Below are 23,314 nucleotides of genomic sequence, written 5' to 3' on the forward strand. Positions count from 1 at the left end.
GGAGAGCTGGGGGCCAGGGGAGAGGGGGGACACATGACAGGGACACATTCTGTTGAGCACAACGCTAAAAATTCTGTACATCCTTTGGATGAAGCTACTGAATATTTGGTGTAAAGTTGTTCAGGCCCTTTCTCTTTCACCTTCTGGAAAAGAATATTTGGCGGGTGGTTCTGAGCCCACCCCATCAGCCCCAGGCTGTGCCCTCCCTGTCTTGGCTGGCCCAGGACTGAGGGCTGGGGCTGGGAGGCTGGCACATTCTCTTTTTCCTTCTCTGCCCACGCCGCATGCAGCGGGAGGCTTCGCCCCGCAGCCAGGGGCCCGCGTGTCCGCCCTGCCGAGGCTTCTCCGCCCCTGGCTGGGGTTCTTATTTGGTGTCGTAGCAGTGAGGGTGAGCACACTGAGGTCTGGCTCGAGACTGGTTTTTGGTTTGTTCGGTTTGGTGAGGGATTTTGTTTGTTTTTGGTTTTCTTTTTTTTTTTTTTTAATGTTTGTTTTTCACTTCTTGTTCCTTTGGGGCAGCTGGTTTCTTTGTGATTATTTTTGGTTTTCTTTTTTCTGTTGGTTGGTTTCCTTTCTTTCTTTCTTTCTTTCTTTTCTTTCTTTCTTTTTGGTTGCTTGTTTTTTTGTTTCTTGTTTTTTGGTCTTTCCTCCCTTGTCACTCCTGCTCCGAGGACCCTCTGCATCCCCACCAATGGCCTCCTCGCCCTCTTCCCAGGTGGGGGACGGAGGCGGGGGTCAGAGGAGGAGGAGGGGAGGCGTGGCGGGCGCTCACTCAGGCTTGGACCCCACCTCGGGCCCCCCTGGGCCTCCAGGGGTCTGTGCAGCCGCCTCACTGCAAGTGGAGGACGAGGACGAGGACGAGGACGAGGACGAGGAGAGGCCAGGAGACTTGCTGGAGATGGAGGCCGCCACGGCCGCAGCGGCTGCCGAGACCAGGCCCACACCAGGCGGGGCGCTGAGCAGGGGCAGCCCGGCGTGGTTCAAGAAGAGTGACGAGGTCACCAGGCCCGGACTCCCTGGGGCCGCGCCAGCCGCCCCCAGCACCAGGTTCCCGCTGCTGTCAAGGCTGGTAAGGGGCAGGGTTCCACCAGAGGCCAGGGCTGGCGGGGAGAGAGAGAGAGGCTGGGCTGGGGGTGCCTTCCAGCGTCCCACCCGCAGTGCCCCCCATCTTCCCGTCTGACCCTCGGACCCCCATCAGCACCCCTCACACCTTCCCCAAAGGTGAGATGGGTATGAAGAGGCGAGCGATGCAGTGAGCAGGGGCAGGATGGCATGGCTGGAGCAGGAATGGGATGGGGGCTCGAGGCCCTGGGGGACAGGGCTGGTGGCGATGGGAGTGACATGCAGCAGCACGCACCTTGGATAGTGGCCAAAGGGTTATTGCTCATGAGGGCTGGACTCAGCCCGGAGCTCAACCCCACCATTGTGCTTCTGCAAGAGGCAAAGCAGAGGCATTAGCGGGGGCAGAGACCCCCCCTCCAGAACTGGGGGCGCAGCTCCCCACCCTGGAAGCAGCAGCGACCCTGCTTCTCCCCACAGCCTCCTACCTGCAGCTGCCCACTTACCCCGTGCTGGGGTTCAGGCCCGACAAGCCGATAGCCGAGTGGCTGCCTTGAGGGCTGGGATTTGTGCTGTTGGTGGTGGCCGGGGGTGGGGGAGTGACAGAGGGGATGGAATTGAGGGGGGGCGCGGCCCCGCCCCCGGCCCCACCCCCTCCAGCTGTCCGGCTGGGGTGGAGGGTCCCCACAGCTGAGGATAAGGTAGTAACTGCCAGAGAGAGACAGAGAGATGGAGACTTCAGCTTCCACTCGTCCTCCACTGAGGTCAACTCCTGCTCGTCTTCCCTGCCCCGTCCCGCAGCATCTCAGTCAGAACACACTGAGGCCTCCTGCCCTTTCTTCTCACGACCATTTCTTTGTGCCTCTGCCACGGTGACAGTAATCGCAGTAAGAGCAGCTGCCACCCACTGAGCCTGTGCCCTATGCCAGGAGCATGCTCACACCCTGCTTATCCAGCCCTGAATCTCACCTCTGGCCCCCTGTATACAAAGAACCAAGGGTTCCCAGAAGACAGAGAGCCCTATGGCTCCCTCTAGAGGCCAGGCACGGGCATGTGGCTGTGCACACTGAGGCTGAGAGGGCTCTGAGCCCGGACTGAGACCAGACACCCAGGACAGCAATTCCCGGCTCTGTGACGTCCCAGCTGTGCCTTCAGGTGAGTACCTTCATCTCTCTGGCCTTCAGTTCCCTCATCTGGAAAATGGGGAAGATAATAGAACCTATCTTATAAAATGGGTGTGAAGATTAAATAGGTCAATATTCTTTTTTTTTTTTTCGGTATGCGGGCCTCTCACTGTTGTGGCCTCTCCCATTGCGGGTCACAGGCTCCGGACGCGCAGGCTCAGCGGCCATGGCTCACGGGCCCAGCCGCTCCACGGCATGTGGGATCTTCCTGGACAGGGGCACGAACCTGGGTCCCCTGCATCAGCAGGTGGACTCTCAACCACTGTGCCACCAGGGAAGCCCAAGATGGGTCAATATTCTTTATAAAGAATTTAGACCAGTGCCAGGCACACCCTTATTACTTTATAAACTTCCACTTATTATTTCTTAACCTGGGGAGGGGAAATATGGCGTTTGTTTTTCTATTATTCTTACATATGGTGTTATACATGCCCTACCCCAGGAAGGGGCAAAGGAGGGCTTTGGGTACAAAAGTGTGTGTGTGTGTGTGTGTGTGTGTACACACACACACACACATACACACTCTTCTGTGTATATATTCATGGATACAGCTTCTGTATGTATGTTATATTCACAATGATTTTATAACTGAGGCTCAGAGAAGTAAGGTCACTTCTGGAGTTCACACAGTTCATAAATGCCAGAAAGAGAACCCAAATACATCACCTTTATCAGCCCCGTGCTTTTCTCACATGAAATCATGGAGCAGATGAAGCCTGAGCTGCTCTGGCAGGGAGCGGTGAGGCTGCCCTCTCCCCTTCCCTGCCCCGCCCCCCCGACCTCCAGGCTCAGCCTTGAGGCCTAGGGATGCCCTGAACCGCTTGAGAACCTTGCGCTCGGGCCTGCACTGTGTTCTCCCAGTCCCCCCTCACCATCCTCTGCCCTCTCTGACCTGTTGTGCTCAGACTGCTGGAAGCTTGGGACAACGGCAGGGTCCCGGCACCCCCTTGGGGCGTGACCTGGGGAGAGAGGAAAGAAGGCATGGTTAGGCCACTGTCTTCCAGCAGCTCCCACGGTGGTCGCTGTGGTTACAACCCCCACACCTCTGCCTCCAAGACGGAGAAAGGCGGCTCTGGCTGCAAGGCTGTTTGTATCACGCCAAGCGCTTTCCATCAGCTTTCGTCACGTTTACCCTAGGTGATCCTGGGGCCCAGACAGGAGGCAGTCATTCCCTGCCTCTCCTCTGACACTGTCCAGTTGCAGGTCTGAAGTATGTGCGTGTGTATATGTGAGAGCGCGCAAGCACACGTGCTTGTGAGGCTAGGGGGTGGGCTGGGTTATGAGGATAAGGCGTGTCTCTGCATCACAGTGTTGAGATGTTATACTGCTTGATTTTCTGGGACCGTCCACCAGCCTCCTTCTTAGCCTCCCTGCCTCCAGTCTCATCCTCCATCGACCCCAGAAGCCTCATTCTCAATGTGACCCAGTCCCTCCCAGGCTCAAAACTCATCCTTAGCGCCTCACTGCCTACGGTTCAAGTTCAAGCTCCTTCAGCATTTGACTTGGTGTCTGGCCCCTGCCCATCCCCCACCCTACCCCCACACTCATTCATAAATAATCATTCCAGCTCCAATCACACTAAATCGCACTGGAGTTCCTCAAATTGGGCTCGGCACTCTGGCTTCTAGGCCTTCATGCACATAGATCCCTTTGCCTGTCCTTCACGTGGCTGACTAACTCTCTCTGTCCTTATGACTCAGCTTAGATGCTCCCTCTTTCCTTTACACCATGGGGAAGGGGGCTCCCTGGGCCCCTTGCTCCTCTCTGTAGTGTCACAACCCTTTCCACACTAGAAGGAATAAAGGGATGTCCCAGTGTGTCTGATCTCAAGCAGGCTGTGGACCTGAGTGCACACCCAGGGGTATAATGATGTCCCTGCCAGCGTCTGTGTGGTCGTGAACCTGTGTGAGGGGGGATGCCTGTATCCTTTACCTAGTATCCATCCCCGTGTGGCTACATCCTGTGCTAACTCTGTGTTCGGCTACATCAGTGTGTGTCGGTGGGTGCTTGTATCCCCCATGTAAGACCACAGTTCCCTGGAAACGGTGTTTCTCTGTGTGACTGTGCCCCACCCCTGTGTCAGCCTCTTCCCAAGGGTGACTCTCCCTGCCTCTGTTCTAGGAACTGTGGCCAACCGGGTAGGTTGTGCTTCACACGAGGTGCCTGCCAGGGGGCGAGGGTGTGCCAGAGCTTTGTGGCCCCACCCCTCGAGGGGCTCTTGGTACCAGATGGGGGCTGTAGCTGGCTGGCTTGCCCGGGCTGGGCAGCATGGGGGCCGCGCTGCAGGGGTTGATGCGTTTTTCCTTCTGGCGCCGGTTGCAGAACCAGACGCGGATCACCTCCTTCTCCATGTGCAGCTGCTCTGCGATCAGCAGGATCTCCTCTGAGGTAGGCTTCTGGTTCTGCGGGCAGAGGGCTCGTTAGCCCCAGGCCCATCCTCCCGCCAGCCCTCAGGGCCGCCCGGGAGGGTGGGGCCTCACCGCTAGAAAACTCTTCTCTAAGGCGAAGCGGACGTTTGTCTCGATGCTGGTCCTCTTCTTGCGTCTCCGGCCGGGGAGCCCGTCGAAACCCAGGCTGGGACTGCTCAGCTGGTTGGGACTGGGCAGGCTTGAGTCCACAGACATAGTCTCTGTGTCCGGGAGGAGACAGGGTCATGAGAGGGCGCTTCCCCCCGCCCGCCGCCCGCCCGGGAGCCCCCAGCCCAAGTCCCACCTGCGTCGTTGAGCCACTTCTCCAGGAGAGGCTTGAGTTTGCACATGTTCTTGAAGCTCAGGTTGAGGGCCTCGAAGCGGGAGATGGTCGTCTGGCTGAAGTCGTTGCCGTAGAGCTTGCCCATGGCCAGACCCACGTCACCCTGGGCCAGTGGGGCAGGGATGGGGCTGCGTTCAGAGCCGGGCAAAGGGCTCAGCCCCGCCCACCTGGCCACACCCCACCCCGCCCACCAGGTGACTATGCCCCCCCTTCACCCCGCCCACTAGGCAGCTACGCTCCCTCCCCCTGCCCACCTGCCGGTCACGCCCCTCACCCCGCCTACCATATGGCTACGCTCTCTACCCCGCCCACTAGATGACTAGGGCCCAACACCCCGGCCACCAGCTGGTCACACCGCCCTGTCACCCCACGCCCACCGCCTGTCCTGCTGGGTGGCTCCAGACCTGCGTGAAGCCCAGCTTGATGCGGCGTTGCTTGAAGGTGCGAGCGAACTGCTCCAGCTCCTCCAGGTCACTGGGCTCCTCGGGATGGGATGGTGGCTCCAAGCATTTGGGGGGCTGCGGGTGCGAGAGGTGCGGGTCGGGCAGCGTGGGGCGGGTCACGGCCTGGTGGGGTGGGCAGGCGGGTGGGATGCAGGACCGAGGACCAGGACGGGGCTCAGCATTGGCTGCGCAGTCCCCCCTCCCTCCCTCCCTGCCGTCCAGCCGCTTCCTGCAGACTCCCCTCCACCCACCCCCAGGTGGCCCCTCCACACTCATTGCCAATCAAGGTGACATTCTGCTGCCCCACAAGGGCCCGAGCACTGCCTGAAACTCTCTGCACATTCCTCCCAGCCTGCAGACTTCATAAGGAGCAGCCATCTCCTTTCACCAAAGGCTCTTTCCCTGAAGCTGGGGGAAGGGTTGGTGGTTTTAGCCTCCTCTCAGGCAGGGAATCAAGGATCAGCTCTGCTACCGAATTGCTGGGTAACTCAGGCAAGTTTCTTAATCTCCCTGGGCCTCAGTTTCCCCCTCTGCAGAATGGGAACAATCATGGCTATTCTACCTACCCCATGGGGTTGTTGGGAGAATCGGGTTAAAAGTGAGTAGGCTGCAAATAAAGTAAAAGTATTTTTAAAAATAGACAAGGAGGGTGACTGGGGGAATTTACAAGGAAGCAACAGTTCTCTCTGGAATGCTTCATTTCCCTAAAAATAAAACATCTAAGTAGGTGGTGGGTACAGGGATGTTGGACGCACAAGTCCTTGATCCATTATCCAAAACCCTGGGACCAGATGTGTTTTGGAATTCAGAATTTTTTCAGATTTTAGAAAGCCTACATGGGGCATATATCATAGATAATGTGAACCTCCACCATTAGGGTCAAGGCATCACCCCATATTCGGACATATCCACAGCTGTCAACAAAGCACAAGTACCACATACGAGGGATAAAGAAAAGTCACACGCTGCCTTGCATCAGGCCAAGACAGGTTTTGCGGACTTCCCTGGTGGCGCAGTGGTTAAGAATCCGGCTGCCAATGCAGGGGACACGGGTTCGAGCCCTGGTCCACGAAGATCCCACATGCCGCGGAGCAACTAAGCCCGTGAGTCACAACTACTGAGCCCGCGTGCCACAACTACTGAAGCCCGTGCGCCTAGAGCCCATGCTCCGCAACAAGAGAAGCCACCGCAATGGGAAGCCCGCGCACTGCAACTAAGAGTAGCCTTGCACACAGCAGTGAAGACCCAATGCAGCCAAAAATAAATAAATAAATAAATTAATTAATTAATTAACTTTTTGGGGTTTTTGACAGTTCATATATTTTTTAAAAGGGCTGTTTTAAAAAATAGGTAGGAGGGGGCTTCCCTGGTGGCGCAGTGGTTGAGAGTCCGCCTGCCGATGCAGGGGACACGGGTTCGTGCCCCGGTCCGGGAAGATCCCACATGCCACGGAGTGGCTGGGTCCGTGAGCCATGACCGCTGAGCCTGCGCGTCTGGAGCCTGCGCTCCACAACGGGAGAAGCCACAACAGTGAGAGGCCCGCGTACCGTAAAAAAAAAAAAAAAAAAAATAGGTAGGAGGGAACTTTAAAATCCATAATCATGAAAAATTATTAAAGTTTAGGAGCCAGTGGGAATTCCCTGGTGGTCCGGGGTTAGGACTCCACACTTCTACTGCAGGGGGCGTGAATTTGATCCCTGGTTGGGGAACTAAGATCCCTCAAGCCCCAAGGTGCGGCCAGGAAAAAGAAAAAAAAAAAAGTTTAGAACCCAGGCAGCAAACTTCAAGAAAGGCCATGGGGACCAGGCAGGAGGACACTAAGGCAGCCTGAAGAACTCAAGCCTTCCAGGAGGGGGCCTGAGCTCATGCCATGTGTACGCAGATCCAGCCTTCCCAGAGCTTCTGGCTTGTCAAAAGAATCTGGGAATCTGGTGTTTTCCGGGAATTTTGTTGACAACTAACTCAATTTTTAAATGAGTGTGGGCCCTTGTTTGCAGTCTCTGGTCTGGGAAGGGGACACGAACTAGTACCCAACAGACCCTCAGGGAATGCCCCCCATTTGGAGTGCTGGAAGGGATCTGAGGCATTCATGCCCTAAAGGCCTGTGAACCCCCTGAAATTTTGTGTTTGTGCACACGTGCATTTTGGGGCAGTGGGGGTCGGATTCAAATAATCCATCAGATTCTCAAAGGAGCCAATGTGCCTGCAAGGGTTAAGAGCCACTGGTCTGGCTGACTCCCCTCATTCCATGGAGGAGGAAGCTGACTCAGACAGGGAAAGTGGCTTGCCTGGGGTCCCACAGCAAATTAGTAGTAGCAGAGCAGCGCTGGGCCCCAGGGCTCCGGACTCCTATCTTGTCCCCTGTGGCTGTGGAGGGGGGGCGGCAAATGGAAAGGAGACCCTCACTCACCACCACTCCACGCCACTTGGCCACAGCCTGACGCACTCAGTGGACCACTCACCTGTGTGGGCAGCCCTGCCCGGGGCTGGGAGGTCAGAAGAGCTCCCTGGGTTTGCTGAGGTAGCTGGAATAGATTTGGCGTCGGTAGCAGGCCTGGGGGGACAAGAGGGATCGCATGGGGTGAGGGGGCAGAGAGAGTTCTGTGGAGGCGTTGGGGAGGCCATCCGGGGTGAGGGCCTTACCTGGCTGACTCTGCTGGGCCTGCGGCAGCAGGAACTGAGCAGGTGGCTGGAGGTGGTGACCCGGCACAAGCACCAGCTGCTGGAGCTGGAGGAGCTGCTGGATGTCCTGGCAGGGAGGGGGGTGGAGAGAACGACAGCCTGAGCCCTGGCCCGGCTCTTCCCTCTGCATCGCCTGAGCCCCGAGGGGTGTGCCACAGGGCAGGCTGGCATAAGGCATAGAGGGACGGAGCCTGGGTCACTGGGTGCAGCCCTGAGCTAAGGGCATCCAGGAGGCCGGAGCATCCTACACGGGTCATCACAGGAGGGCTCGTTCTTTATTTACCTTTTCTTTCTTGATGAAATATTTGCCTTGTCCTATATTCCCACAGAACAAACAGGATCGTTTAAAAATGTAAATCAGACCAAGTCCTCCTTCCTTTTAAAACACTCCCAAGGCAAATTACATCATGTCTGGGATTAGCTTTAAAATACTCCAGCCCCTAGCGGCTGATTAAATTGATACAGAGACTTTGGAAACTCTCTGGCACACTTATGAGTTGAAATGGGTTCCGCCCCACCCACCACCAAAAAAAAAAAGATATGTTGGAATCATAACCATCCCCTAGAACCCCAGAGTGTGACGTCATTTGGAGATAAGAGTCTGTGCAGATGATCACGTTAAAATGAGGTCATTAGGGTGGGACCTAACCCAGTACGACTAGTGTCCATATAATACGGGGAAATCTGGAGACAGATGCACTACAGCTGTACCGAGATACTATTTTTACCTGATGACAGTGCATGACACACTATGTTGGGGCGTGAGGGGAAACAAAAATTCTTGCACATCACTGGTGAGAGGGTAATCAGGCAACGTCTATCAAAATTACCAGTATACATATCCTTTGACCCAGCCACTCCACTTCTAGGAATTTATCTTAGGGATACACTTGCACTTGTGCAGAATGACCTCACTAGAAGGATACTCCCAGTGGCAAGCAGTGTTTTAGCAAAAGAGTAGAAACAAGCTGAATGTATAGCAGCAGGGGATGAGTGAGTGAATTAGGGTAGATCTTCATGACAGAATATTATGTGTTCGTCAAAAAGATCGAGGACACTCTTTGTCCTGATATGGAACAATCTTCAAGATGTCCTGTTGAGGGCTTCCCTGGTGGCGCAATGGTTGAGAGTCCACCTGCCGATGCAGGGGATACGGGTTCGTGCCCTGGTCTGGGAAGATCCCACATGCCGCGGAGCGGCTAGGCCCGTGAGCCATGGCCGCTGAGCCTGCGCATCCAGAGCCTGTGCTCTGCAACGGGAGAGGCCACAACAGTGAGAGGCCCGCGTACCACAAAAAAAAAAAAAAAAAAAAAAAAAAAAGATACCAGAAACTGGCAACGCTATAAACCTTCTGTACCTCTTGAATTTTGAACATTTACCTTGTCTAAATAAAGGAATAAATACCCAGGTGTCCCACCCCCACTCACCCAGTTGAGCAGTCACTTATACCCAGCATCCCTGCTTTTCCAACCACTCATCTTACAAGAGTTCCAGGCTGTTCCCTGTCTACCCACAAAGGCCTCTGCTTTCTCCGTGTGCTTTAGCAAGTGGACAGAGTCCCCAGATGCTCCCTGACCTCTCAGCTTTCTCACTCTAGCTGCTAGTCATCTAAGAATACAGTTTAAGGAGTTTGACATCCTACGCTATATCCTTTGAAACTGCATCCACTCTGCCTTCCCTTTTGAGACCCTCCCCACCCACCCAATAAGGCCTGCCTGGCTATTTATTTCTCTTCCGCACTTGGATTGACCCTGGGCAGGGAGTGAAGCCTGGGCTTCAAGGCCTGCCATTTATGGTGGACCCTTCCAAGACCCCCATACCTAATCTTTTTTTATAATTTTGTCTTCTTCTTCTTCTTCTTTTTCTGGCTGTGAGGTGGCTTGCAGGATCTCAGTTCCCCGACCAGGGACTGAACCTGGGCCCTGGCAGTGAAAGCGTGGAGTCCTAACCACTGGACCGCCAGGGAAGTCCCTTTTCATCAAATTTGTTATATCGATTGTACATCCAGCTCCTTGCCATGGCCCTGCATGACGTGGCCTTCCTCACCTCCCTCGACTCTCTCACTCCCTAACTCATCCAGCCACACCAGTCTCCCTCCTGCCACTGAACCCAGAAAGAAATCCCCACCTCAGGGCCTTTGCACATGCTATTCCCCCCCACCCCCGCTCTTGATCTGCACATGACTGGCCCCTCATCATCATTTAAGCCGTTATCAAATGCCCCTTCCTCAGAGAGGCTTCCTCTGGCCACCTGCTCTGACACGGAGATTTTCTCCCCCTAGTCGCTCTCTTACATTTTGCTCTTTTCCTTCCCTCATAGCAATATCAGATTCCTGTCTGTCTCCTCAGAAAGGGTTGGTGCCAGCTCCACGAGGGCACAGATTTGTTTGCTTTATTCCTCACTGTAACCCTCATGCAGAAAGGTGCCTGGGCGTGGTGGATGATCCCCAAACGCTGGTTGACCAAAGGAATTCAAGAAGGAGAGAAAGAGAGAAGATTCTGGGTGAACAGTGAGCTGCCTCAAGACTGGGGTTAGGGACTTCCCTGGTGGCGCAGTGGATAAGACTCCGCCTGCCAATGAAAGAGAACGGGTTCGAACCCTGGTCGGGGAAGATCCCACATGCCGCGGAACAAGTAAGCCCATGAGTCAGAAGTACTGAGCCTGCATGCCGTAACTACTGAAGCCCGCGCGCCTAGAGCCCGAGCTCCGCAACAGAGTAGTCCCCTTTCGCCACAACTAGAGAAAGGCCGCGCGCAGCAACGAAGACCCAACGCAGCCAAAACAAACAAAAAAAAGACTGGGGTTAGCCAGTAGAAGGCGCCATTTCTCCACAACCTAGAGCCATCTGAATCGGCACACCAGCTGAAGCCACTTGGGGGCGTGTTAGGACGGAGACAGGGTGGAGAAATTGGAGTAGGCGGAGGGATGCCAGCGCTCCGCAGGGCCCCCCCGTAGTGGATCATCTGCTCTGTCCCTAACCCGTGAGAAAAACCAGCACAGAGAGCTAGTACAGCCCATTAAAACCGAGAAGAGAGGAGACAACTTCTCGCTCATCGCTATGTTCTCTTCACTCCCCTGCCCCAGCGCAGGCGTAGAACGGGCAATCCATGAATTTTCAGTGAATGAATAAGGTAACCCTTAGGACTGGTGGTGTTTGGGGGCAGGCTGGCTGTGCTTTGCCACAGGTGGGATCTTGGCCACAGACGGGGGGCAGAAAGACTGAGACACACGGTTCATATGACACATATGGGTTCATATGGCTGAACTGCAGAGTAATCACCCACTGGGCTTGGTTCCACCTGGTGGGGAGAAGGCAGCCTTGAGCAGGAACTAGAGGCCGCTGGGGCCCCAGAGCCGTGCAGGTGCGCCGCCTCACTCCAGCGCGCAGGGCCGACTCCCCGCTCCCCCATGACTGGCCTCACACGCTACACTCCCGCAGCCCCAGCGGGGATGGTGTCCACATGCACGTCGACACTCACTTGCTGTCCCTGATAACGGCAAATTCTGACCAGTTCTGGACACTGCGTGCTGCGAAGACGTGGACAGCCTAGAGTGACGTCCAGAGTGGGGAAGGGATGGGGTCTGGGGACCATGTAAGTTACTTGCAATGGATTGTGGAAGGGGACGCCTAGGGAGGGAGGCAGTGAGCACCGTCCTGGGGGCCATCTGGGTGAAACTGCACCCCCAGAATGGTGCAGAGGGAGTTCCCGTGTCACCTCGGTGTGCAAGGATCCCTTCCAGCTGAGAACCGTGAGGGTTAGAGTCTTGGCCATCGTGCCTGCTTTTGTTGTTGTCGTTGTTGTTGTTGTTGTTTTTGTTTTGTGGGATCTTTGGGGATCTTAGTTCCCCGACCAGGGATTCAACCCGGGCCCTTGGCAGTGAAAGTGCGTAGTCTTAACGACTGGACCGCCAGGGAATTCCCGTGCCTGCTTCTTGCTGTGTGACTTGGAGGAAGCCAGCTGCCTCTCTGGGCCTTACTGTATAGGGTGACAATGCATGGTGTCCTGGAACCACCTGGGCTCTGGAGATGGCCAGACACCTGACTCTGTCCCTTACACACCGTGAGGCCATGGGCAGTTCCTTACCCTCTTTAAGCCTCAACTTCCTCAGGTGACACCTCAATAATTCTTACCTCATGGAGCTGTTAAAGAATTAAATGAGACAACAGGTGTAGAACGTTTAGTCTGATCCCTGGTTCACTGAAGTGGTCCTCCGTAAATGGCAGTCCTTTTTAACTGAGTCATTTCTCTCAGGGCTCAGTTTTGTCATCTATAAAATGGGAGTAATAATGTCTAACTCTTCACTGGGTTGTTTTGAGGCCTGAGTAATATTATTATTCTCAAAGCATTTTGGAAATCACAACCTACTCCTCCAACACCAGCATTTGCTAGCACTGCACCCTCACATCAGCCGCCTCATGTCACCCCATGAGCTCTCGAGGGCGGGAGCTCCACCAGTCCATCCTCTTCCTGAAAACTTACAACTTCCAGCTCCCGCCCAGACCCTCCACTGAGCCTCAGCCCCAAATATCCATCTGCCTATTTGATGTCTCCCACTTGGGTGATTAATAGATTCTTTGAACACTACCACGTCCAAAGTGAAACTCCTGGTTCCCTAGCCCCACCCTCCAAAACACCCTGTTCCTCCCCTGCTTCCCCCAGCTCAGGAAACCACCTCACCACCACCAATCTCTGAAGCCAAAATCCCAGGAGTCACGCTTGACCTATCGGATCCACACAAAATAGCATCCCGGACCCCACCTTCACCCTCATCGCCACCCCGCCAACCCTCGATGCCTGCAAGGACTTCCCACTCCTTACTTCTAGTCCATTCTCCCCACAGCAGCTGGAGGGAGCTTTGTAAAGGGTCAGTTGGGACCCCCGCCAGCTTAGAACCCCCAACAACCTCCCATCATACTCAGCACACATTCCAAACTCCTTGATCTTGCCCACGAGGCCCTGCAAAAGCCAGTCCTGCCTGCCTCCCCAGCTCACCAGTTATTTGTCTCCCGCTCACTCTGTTCCAGCCATTCCACTTTCCCCTGTACCCTGAACAAGTCAAGCTGGTTTCCACCTCAGGACTTTTGCATTTGCTGTTGCCCTTTCCTAATCTCTCCCACTGCCTTCTTCATGCCTGACTCATTCAGGTCTCGGTTCTCAAAGGCCACCTTCTCAGTGAAACTTTTCCTGACCACCCCATTAAAAGTGGCTTCCTCCCTTGGGACTTCCCTGGTGGTCCAGTGGTTAAGGCACTGCGCTTCCACTGCAGGGGGCACAGGTTCCATCCCCTATCCTGCATGCCCTGCAGCGAGGCAAGAAAAAAAAAAAAAAGTGGCTTCCTCCATCTAGGACAGCGCCCTGTGTCATTTTCTTCATTTCACTTATGCTAAAGCCGTCTTGTTTTGCTGATATGTTTACTTGTTTACTGTCTCGCCACTAGAACATAATGTCCTCAAGGGCAGCCACCTCTGCCTTGTTCACAGCTGTCCCCTCAGGGCCATGAAGGAGCACCTGGCATACACAAGGTGCTCGGTAAGTACTAGTTGAATGAATAAATGACTATGATTATTCCAGTCCCTCCACTAGGGGAAGCTCTAAAGGTTGGAGGTGGGGGGTGGACAGAGGTAGCCTGTCTCTAGCGTCGGATCTGCTACGTCCCCCCGTCCCCCAGAGGTTGGCCCTGCCACATGGAGCCCACGAGGTCCTGGCGACTGACTGCGGCAGAACACTGTGGAGCAGAGAACCATTCAACGGGGAGAAAGAAACACCTACCTGCCAATTGCACATTTCATGCCATGCTCCCTCATGCTAAAATTCCAGGACAGACGAGCAACAGCAGATCCCAGCCCAGGAGTTCTGGGGTGACTGGCATGCCTCTGGACCGGCCCAGCTCCTGGACTCTGGGGCCTGTGGTGCCAGGTGGGTGGCTGAGCTGACCTGGCATCCCCCGCCCCTTCTCCAGCAGCAGGACCCATCTCCTCCTCTTGGGGACCTGCCCTCCCCCACTCTCAGGTCACGAAGTCCAGGTGGGGCTGACCCCACCCTCCCGGGAGTTGGGAGCAACGACTCAAACCTGGCCACTGGGTGTGTTTTTTCTCTCTGGGCAGGGTGGCTGCAAGTCTTGAAGTGCTGGTACCCATTACCCCAACCCAGAATGAAAAGGGAGACAGATCCCTGGGGCCAGGCCTGATGTTCCAGGTTGGGCCTTTTCTGTGATTGGAGCCAAACAGTCCCTTTTCCTCTTCAGCTGACTAGAGTGTGGCTGTGGCCACCGACACCCCCTCCTGGCTCATCCTTTGCTGCCTCCCACCCCTCACCTCCCCAAGCCTGCCCTGCTCTCTCGCTTTGCCTTCACCAGTCCCACGCCTGGAACCCTTTCCCCAGCTCATCCACCTGGTAAACTCCTACTTGTTCCCCCGCTCGGTTCAGATACCACCTCCTCCAGGAAGCCTTCCCTGACTCCCTCAGACACAGACCCCTTTCTCTTCCCGCATCCCCACCACACCCAGCAGGTTTCTCTGGGAAACCCTTCTTCTCTAGGTCTTACCCCCTGAAAGATCTTCTCAAGCTTTATTTGCCGTGGTCATATTACGAAAATACGGACGTTCCTCCCCGCCCCCACCGCCGTCGCTCTCCAAATACAAAATGATGTTTTAACAGTTAATGTAAACTTTCAGTCAATGCCTACCCTACCCCAGGCATTCTGAATTACTCCCCTGGAGAGACGTCTTCCCTACCCTTGATTGAAAAGCTGCAGCAAAACATCCCTCATTGATTCAGTAAACGCCTGTGTGGCCCCCTCGGTAGAAAGCATCATGCTGAGTTGAGTGCCGGACACCAAATTGTAAACCTGTATTATAGGGACTTCCCTGGCGGTCCAGTGGTTAGGACTCTGTGCTTTCACGGCCGAGGGCCGGGGTTCAATCCTTGGTCAGGGAACTAAGATCCCACAAGCCAAGGGGCGCAGCCAAAAAAAAGTCAGTGGTAAAATTGTATTATAACTGTCCCTTCTGTGCAGGCTAGGGAAATGCAGGGAAGGTTCCTGCCAAACTGACCGACATTCCTTTGGAAGTTGGCATTAGAAGGACAGAAGGGGGACTTTCCCTTCGTACTTTATATCATTTTAAAGTGATAGGGTTACGGATGCTTTTTGACTTTCATATTATTTTTCAAGTAAAGCATTTCTTAGTGGCTCATTGGTGTGTCTGGTTCCCTACAAGACAGGGAGCCCCTCTGGGGACAAGGCTGGGTCTGAGTCATGCCTGCTTCCCACCAGGGCCTGACCCAGCAGGCGGGAAGTGTCTGCGAAACGAGGGCAACACAGGCTGGGCAGGGGGTCCAGGCCAGGGCCGAGGCCGGCTGTGGCTGCAGCGGGCAGCGAGGGCAGAAGGACGGTGGTCCCCACCACGACCTGGGCGCAGTATGGTGACCGGCTCGTGGGCTGTACGGGATAAACATTGGTCTGTTGGGGAAGTGAGATCACAGGGTGACAGAACTCCCGGGAAACAACTTCAGCCCAGCTTTGCACTTGCAGGAGACAGATGGAGATCAGAGCTGAGGGCAGCTGGGGCAGGAGGAGAGAGGGGAAAGGGCTGGGCAGGAGGGATTCGAGGGGACCTTGAGAGTCAGGGCCTGGGCAGGTTACAGGTGGCAGAGGGTCGGCCTGCTGCTGCTGGTGTCCATAGGGAGTCGGGAAGAGGTGGTTCTGGGGGTGTATGAACAGAAGGAGTGCCTGCTGCTCACAGGGGCTGAGGGCCTGGCTGGGTCTGCGCTAGGCTGCCCCGTCCCTCCTCCCTCCCTGTAGCCTGTGCTCCTTCAACAGACATTTCCGAGGGCATAGGTGGACACAGCCCTGGGTGATCAGGGCTGTGGCAGAAGGAGAGGCAATGGGCTGGGGGCCCCCAGAGGAGGCAGGAGGCGGGAAATCAAACCAGCTGGAGGGAGGGAAGTCATGGAAGACTTCCTGGAGGTGCAGGCTCCCAAGCTGGGGCTTAAAGGATGGAGAGGAGCTCTCCAGGTAAAGGGAGGGGACTGACTTCCAGGTAGAAAGGAGAACAGGAGCAGGAACACCAAGACTGGAGGAGCCCTGAGCCTCAGCCTTGCTCAGTGAAGAGCCGTGTGTGCTACAAGGCAAACAGATCACCGGCTGCTGGGGTCTTTGGAGGCTGGAGTGGGAGGGGTGCCAGTTAGAGGCAGCGGCCCCAGATCCCGTGGTCAGAGCCCTGGACTCCCAGGCCTGGCTTCCAGGCTGGCTCTGCCACTTGAGCTCGCGGTGTGACCTGGGGCAGGCAAGTCACTGTGCCTCCCCGGCACGCCCGCCACCGGCACCTTGGCCAGGATGAGGATTTGTGGATTCAAGGAGGTCACGTTAGCATAGTGCCTGGTACAAAGGCAGCACCCGACACACTACCTATGGCAATGGTGGCAAGCCAGGCATTGGGAGGACCTGTTTGGAAGAGTCGCTACAAAGCAGCGAGGCCACAGTGCTCTGTGTTTCTGCAGAGCCAGGCCCGGCGGCAGGAAGCTCTAAGGAGACAGAGACGCACTCAGTGTTAAGGACAGCCCCAAATGGGAGTGCTGGTCAGCAGTGGAACGGGCCCATCGAAGGCCGACCGCTGTCAAGGGAACAGCCTCGCAGGTGGTGGACAGCTCCCTGGAGCAGACAGTATAGGCCAGTCCCTCGCTGTAGGACTTGCCAGGCCCTTCACTGCCCTGGAACACGGGCCACAGACTCAAACGCTCTATGGAAACCAGGGTAACAGCACAAATGGGTGACATGGGCAGGGGTGGAAGGAAGGGGCGGGCTGGAAAGAGCAGCCTGTCGGAGGAGGAGGCCTGCCCAGCCTCGGCTCCGCTCCTGCCAACCACGCTTATGGGAAGTCTGTTGGCCAATATCATGGCTGAATTGTGTCCCCTAAAAAGGTACGGTAGGGGGCTTCCCTGGTGGTCCAGTGGCTAAGACTCCATGCTTCCACTGCAGGGGGCACAGGTTCGATCCCTTGTCGGGGAGCTAAGATCCCACATGCCGCGTGGTGCGGCCATTAAAAAAAAAAAAAAGAAATGAAACGGTAGGAGTTCTAACCCCTGGTGCCTATAAATATGACCTTGTTTGGAAACGAGGTCTTTGCAGATGTAATCAAGTTAAAAGGAGGTCATTAGGGTGGACCCTAATCCAACGACTGGTGTCCTTATAAGAAGGGGAAATTTGGACACAGAGACAGACACACTCAGAGAAAAGATGGCCACATGACAACAGAGGCAGAGACTGGAGTCATCCATCTACGAGAAAGCCAACGATTTCCTGCACCACCAGAAGCGAGAAGAGGCAAAGAGGGATTCTCGTGTAGAGCCTCGAGAGAGACCCCAGCTCTGCTGACACCTTGATTTTGGACTTCTGGTCTGAGGTGATACATTTCTGTTGTTTTAAGCCACCCACTTTGTGATACTTTGTTATGGAAGCCCTGGAAGCTAATACAGCCACTCGTGCATGATTCCACGTAGACCAGAAGTCTCCAGAATGGGGAGAGAGAATGCAGTGTTTCCTAACTCACAGACCACAGGCCCCTTTCTGAAAGAGCGTCTCACTGGATGAGCCAGGGCGCTCGATGTGGGGCACCGATTCTGATTCTCAGCCTTTCTTTTGTAACCACACAGGTCCTGTGCATGGAGGTGACCCCTGGTTTCCTCTGCTGTAAACTGAGGATAATGTGTCAGCCTCCCAGGTGGCTGTGGACCCTCAGCGAGATGCACAGAAAGCAGAGAGTCAGGCGCGCCCATCGCGTAGAGGGTGTCCTCCCCCTGAGCCTCGCTTTACCCCTCTGAAAGATGGGTGGCAGCATCTCCCGAGGCTTCCTGGGTTGCCGGGGACTGCCTGGCCCAGCGCTGGTGGTCAGAACGGTCCGCGTGGACCGGCCAGCCCCCTGCACCGTCTCGGCTTTCTCGGGGCCTCCGCTGGAGGGCGTGTGCTCCCCGGGGCTGCCCTTACCTGTGCTGTGAGCTGGATGGGTTGGGACAGGGTGAGCTGTGGGGTCCCGGGGGGCTGGCTGGCAGGCTGTGGTGGCGGCAGGTCGCCTCCCCCGGAGGAGGCTGGGGGCTGCGAGGTCGAGGAGGAGGAGGAAGAGGAGGAGGAGGAGGAGGAGGCGGCGGCGGCCGCGGCGGCCAGGAGCTGGGCCTGCGCTTGCTGCAGGAGGAGCTGCTGCTGAGCTGGCATCAGCGCCGTGAGCTGTGGGCGGGGCGGGGGCGGGGGCGGGGGCGGCAGGGGCCGGAGGAGGGGCGTGGGGGGAGCAGAGAAAGCAGACAGGGGTTAGCGCCTGAGCCAAGCGGGTTAGGGGGCAGGTCTTCCAAGAGAACAGAGGAGGGCGAGAGGCAGGCGTCGAGAGAGTGGCCACGAGAGAGTGGCCGTGGCCGTGGCCCGGGCGGGACTCCCCAGGCCACCAGTCCTGTAACAGACGGGAGCGGGCTGGCCTGTCCCTGCCCCCGTGCACCCCAAGTACTTACCCCAGCTAGCTGGCTGCCCGTCAACATGAGTTGGGCCTGGGGCAGATGCGGCTGAACTGGCTGGGGGGGCAGGGGTGCCGCTGGGGCTGAGTCACTGCTGGGGTCTTCAGCCTTGATCTGGGGGGGAGAGAGGCAGGGTCCGGGACCCCAGAATGTTAAGTGCAGGCCAGAGAGAATGCCCACCTGTGAACCAAAGAGAGGGCACGTGTGTGGCAACGGCAGCCCCGCACCGCCAAGGGAGAAGACTGGGGTGCGGAGGCTGGGCCTGCGGTGGCCCGCGGGGACCTCGGGCCACCTTTCTGGCCCAAGTTTCGGCACCAATCAGGAAAGGCTAACACACCCGAACTCCCGACAGGAGAGGGTCACCTTTGGAGAGCGCTTTTACCCTCCTGGGGGTCAGTTCCTCATCTTTAAAATGGGAAAGGATGCCAGTAGGGGCCCCGGGACATCAAAGAAGGGGGTCCTGTGTGCCACACCCCTCATCTGCCTCAGCCAGAGGTGCACCTCTTATCTGTCCAGTGGAGTAAGACTTTATTGGAAGAAAGAGGATTAGGGTATGAAATAAAAATCACCGCCTTAGAATATGGGTCATGAATTCAAAGCCTAAGGAAGCAGGCAGACAGCACAAATGGGTGATTTGGGCGAGTGTGGACGGAGTGGGCTGAAAAGAGCATGCCTGCCTGCCGGAAGGGGAGGCCTGCCCAGCCCCACCCAGCTTCTGCCGGCAAAAAACCCAAAGCAAAAATGCTGCAGGACCAGCAAAGGATGTCTGCAGGCCAGGTGTGGCCCAGGTGCTGCCAGCTCTCAGCCTCCACCCCGGAGTCCGCTGAGCACCTCCTCCTCTCTCTGTGGAGGATACAGATGCATCTCGCATCCACCACGTAGGACAGACCAGCTTAGAGGGGTCCCAGCCTTCTTCCTCTCCTACCTGAAAATACCAGACAATGGTGGCCTTGCCTGAGAGATCTGCTGGTGAAAGACCCATGGGGTGGGAGGTGTGGCTTGATGAGTCGCACACTCTCAGGCCCAGAGGGGACATGAGGGATCATCCTTCAGCCCAGTGCCCCAACAGTGTTTTGCAAAAGGAGATCCAGAGAGGGAAAGCATCTTGTGTAAGGCAACACACTGACTTGGCAGGAGCGAGCGTGGCATTTGCAATACAGACTGAGACAGACAGACAGACAGAGGCCTGGGAAAGGGCCAAATAACAGAGGGTGAGTGGCATGCCCCAAGGGACTGGATACAAGTGTCAGAAAGTCTAAGGGGTACAGGGGTGCAGCGTGAAACAGTAGTAGATACTAGAAGTCAGGGCAGTGGCTGCCCTGGAGGGGAAATAAAGGGCCTTCTGGAAGTCTGGTCGTGTTCTGGTTCTTGATCTGGTGCTGGTGACACAGGTGTCCAGTTTGTGAAAATCCACAGAGCTGTACACTGGGGGTCTAAGTGTGTGTCATATTTTAATTAAAAGTTTTTAAAAAACCAACGTTGCGCGCCATGGTGAGAACACTAACCCCCTCAGGGCCCTCTCCTTCTCGCTCTTTTAAGCCTCCATCAGGTGCTAGGACGTCTCTAACACCTTCCAACCCTGGCTAATCGCCCCTTTTAACAAACAGAGAAACCGGTCTCAGGCTTATACCCGACAGTAGGCAAGAGTCTCTGGGTACATTTTAATAATCATTGTATTTATTTCCATGGCAAGTGATTCTGGTTTTCCATTCATGAAATTTCCATTTTAAAAAACGTTTTATTTCAGTTGTTGAAAAAGCAAGACAGCTCATGAGCTGATCATTGTTGAGGCCGATTGACAGGTACCTGGAGGTTTGTTTTCGCTATGGTCTTCCTTCTACTTTTGTATCTGCTTCACACTTTCCATAATAAAAATGTTTTTTTTTTAATTGAGCCAATTTAACAAAATTATGATGTAAATAATTGAACACGGTGGTATGTGCATTTGTCTGAAATCATGATGGAAGCACATGAATCACTGCAATTAGGGAAAGACTGACACAGAAGAGATGCAGCGAGGTGGAACAGCAAAGGCCAGGAGCGGAGACCAGCTGTGGATGGAGACCCAGAGTCAGAGGCCGCTGCCGCTCTCTCTGCCTCAGGCTTTCCCCGGGAAGCAGGCCCAGGCTGGGGAAGGGGAGCGAGAACCCTTTCTTCCTTGGGCCCCACTAGTCTCCTAGGGAAGAAGCAGGGCTGCGGTGGAGCAAGGAGAGGCTGCAAAGATTCAGCTGGAGGGCTGGTGCTGGGGGTGGGGGTGATGGATGCTCTCAGCTCCAAGGGCTATGGCCAGAGCCCAGCCTGAGATCAGACGGAAGACGGTCAGAGTCAGAGCCCTTCTCCCTGGGTCCCGTCCAGCGCCCTCAGAACAAGACACCTGCCCACCAAGCAGATCAAGGCACACCAGCCATGGAAGGGACCTCAGAGATCCCCCTCTCCACCCCCCATTCCCATTTCCCATGTTAGAGAAGAGGAAACCGAGAAGCCCAGAGTGGGGGAGTGATTCTCCCATAGTCACAGAGCAGCTCCTGGGGCCCCCGCCCCATCCTTCTGCCACCTTTGGTTGGGGTCAGGGGTCCTGCCCGTGCCCCCTCCTCTGTCTCTGCGCCATCTTCAGGCCTCTGAACCTGCCGGCTGCCCCCGCCAGACTGGAGGGTGGAGACCTGGGCCCCAGACACCCCAGGAAGCCCAGCAGTGCCCAGGAGCAGGGCCCCATCTGGATCTGGCATTTGCTCTACGTGGTCACTTCCGGCCTCCCCATCGTCCTCTCCTCCAGCATCCTCACTGGGCCTGCCCTCCCCTCCCCGCTCCCCAGTCCTCCGCTGGCCCCTGAGTGTGTGCTTGGGGGGATGGGGGGACGGGGCCGGCCCCTGTTCGGTCAGGGACGTTGGGATGGGGGCGGGGCCCTCAGCTTCCTGTTGTTCATCGCCCTGGGGCTCTGGGGGGGATTTCCCTGGCCACCCCCACTCCCCCAGGGAAGGGGAAGGAGCCCTGGTGAGTCACAGGCCTGGGGCGGGAGCCCGAGGGTGAGAAGGGGCGGCGGCCGGAGGAGTCCTGTCACCGAGGTACCAGGCCCTGGGCCCTCGGCAGGCATCTGGGACCCTCTCCCAAATGCCAAACCCGGCCCATCGCAGGACACCTCTCCCCCTGCCCTGGCTGCCCTGACAGGTGCTTACCTTGGTGCTGGGGCCAGTCGGGGACACAGAGAACGGGGAGGCCTTATTCTGGGGGTTCTGCAAAGAGCGAGTTGGGGTGGGAGATGGGAACAGTGAGATGAAGCAGCTTCGGACACCCTGCCCCTCCCCCACAGAGCTTCCCTCTGCTCTCTTCTCCCCCTCCCCCTCCCCCTCCCTTCTCCCCCTCCCCCTCTCCCCCCTGACCTGATGGTTAGTGTCTGGTCCATTTCTTTCCGTGTCTGCAAGGAGAGGGACAGGGTGAGTTGTCACGAGCCACCCCCAAAACTCCCCCGGCGCACCTGCCCTCCGCCCGTGGTGACCTCTGCCCTCCCTGCTCCCTTCCCCACTCACCTGTGTGCTCTGACGGGGAGTCCAGACCTTGCTTCTCGGCCTCCAGGGGCTTAGACATTCTTATTTCTGGGGACAGAGGAGGGATGCAAGTGGGGTGAGGGTGCAGAAGCCTGAAGAGCTCTGGGGCCCCTCCTCCGGCACCACCCCAGCCTCTCCCCAAATACTCCCACACCCCCTGCCGCCTTGCAAGTGGCTCTTTCCGGGAGACGTGCCCTCTGCTCTGAGTCTCTGCTCTCCTCCGGCAGGACAGGTGAGGGGCCTTCGGGCCCTGGGGATCCCCTTCACCCCTCCAGGAGGTGGCACAGGGAGGGTCAGCCCGCGACCCCCCCGTGAGACCCTGGGGCAGGGTGGGAGGGTAGAGGTTGGCCATTGGTCCTGACAAGGCTCTGGCCGCCCAGGGGGAGGCTGGTGATGCTCCAGAGCAGCGAGTCAGCCTTAGGCTTCCTCTCAGGCTGCCGCCCAGGCGCCCATCCTGCCTCACCAGGTTTCGGTGAGGCATGTTTTCCACTCTGAGTAGGGCCTGGGAGGTGTGAGGGGACTGCAGCATCCCCAAAGGAACGAGTTGTCAGATCTCCAGCTGTGATTCAGCCGCCCTCTGGCCCCCTCCCCGGCCCACCACTTTCCTGTCCATACCCCACTCCCACCGACCTCCCCTTCAGGTACTCAGCACACAGGTGGCCCCACCCCGATCTCTGTGACCCCGACCCCATCTGCTTCTGTCCCGACCTTGTCCTCAAACCTAATCTTAGACCTTACCTGGGACTTCAGCCTTGAATTGCAGCTGCACGCCCCAATCCAACCTACAGTCCCTGCCCCTACAGACGCAATCCCACCCTAGAGTTGCGCGGGCAGAGGAAATGAAAGAAGGTGGCCGAGGGGAGTGGCAAGCAGGGGACACGAAGCGATGGAGACAAACCCCCGTCCTCACCGCTCTGTGATGCTGGTCACGGGAAGGTGAGTGCTACCAGGGCCAAGCACAGCGCCAAGTATGATTCAGAGCTCATGCCGGCAGCTGGTGCTAATATTACCCCCATTGTACAGAGGAGGAAACTGAGGCTCCGGGGGGATGGCACCTCCCCAAGAACACGGTGAGGCAGCAGAGGCTCCCTCATCGGACCCGGGTCCTTGTGACTCCAGGTCCCACTTCTCCTTTTTTTTTTTTCTTTTTTTCT

At 56.5% G+C, this 23,314-nt stretch overlaps 1 protein-coding gene across 8 annotated transcripts in view; it reads right to left on the bottom strand.

Annotated features, from left to right (window-relative positions):
- Positions 1 to 768: 768 nt before the first annotated feature.
- POU2F2 (POU class 2 homeobox 2) overlaps positions 769 to 23,314 on the bottom strand; it is a 29,973-nt gene continuing 7,427 nt past the window's right edge. Inside the window, exons 1-15 of one of the 8 annotated variants that reach the window (XM_060083543.1) lie at positions 22,143 to 22,200; positions 21,996 to 22,030; positions 21,792 to 21,848; positions 18,616 to 18,798; positions 18,104 to 18,340; positions 8,081 to 8,186; positions 7,900 to 7,991; positions 5,399 to 5,512; positions 4,956 to 5,097; positions 4,724 to 4,872; positions 4,469 to 4,645; positions 3,136 to 3,202; positions 1,566 to 1,767; positions 1,358 to 1,431; positions 769 to 1,100 (exon numbers count right to left, since the gene is read on the bottom strand). In XM_060083543.1, coding sequence (XP_059939526.1) covers positions 769 to 1,100; positions 1,358 to 1,431; positions 1,566 to 1,767; positions 3,136 to 3,202; positions 4,469 to 4,645; positions 4,724 to 4,872; positions 4,956 to 5,097; positions 5,399 to 5,512; positions 7,900 to 7,991; positions 8,081 to 8,186; positions 18,104 to 18,340; positions 18,616 to 18,798; positions 21,792 to 21,848; positions 21,996 to 22,030; positions 22,143 to 22,200 — 2,025 coding nt within the window. Of the gene's footprint in view, positions 1,101 to 1,357; positions 1,432 to 1,565; positions 1,768 to 3,135; positions 3,203 to 4,468; positions 4,646 to 4,723; positions 4,873 to 4,955; positions 5,098 to 5,398; positions 5,561 to 7,899; positions 7,992 to 8,080; positions 8,187 to 18,103; positions 18,341 to 18,615; positions 18,799 to 21,791; positions 21,849 to 21,995; positions 22,031 to 22,142; positions 22,209 to 23,314 lie in introns of those variants that run through there. The other 7 variants (XM_060083547.1, XM_060083546.1, XM_060083544.1 and 4 more) reach the window with 7 other exon arrangements.

Source organism: Mesoplodon densirostris, chromosome 19 (assembly GCF_025265405.1).
Source record: "Mesoplodon densirostris isolate mMesDen1 chromosome 19, mMesDen1 primary haplotype, whole genome shotgun sequence".
NCBI classification, from domain to species: Eukaryota; Metazoa; Chordata; class Mammalia; order Artiodactyla; family Ziphiidae; genus Mesoplodon; species Mesoplodon densirostris.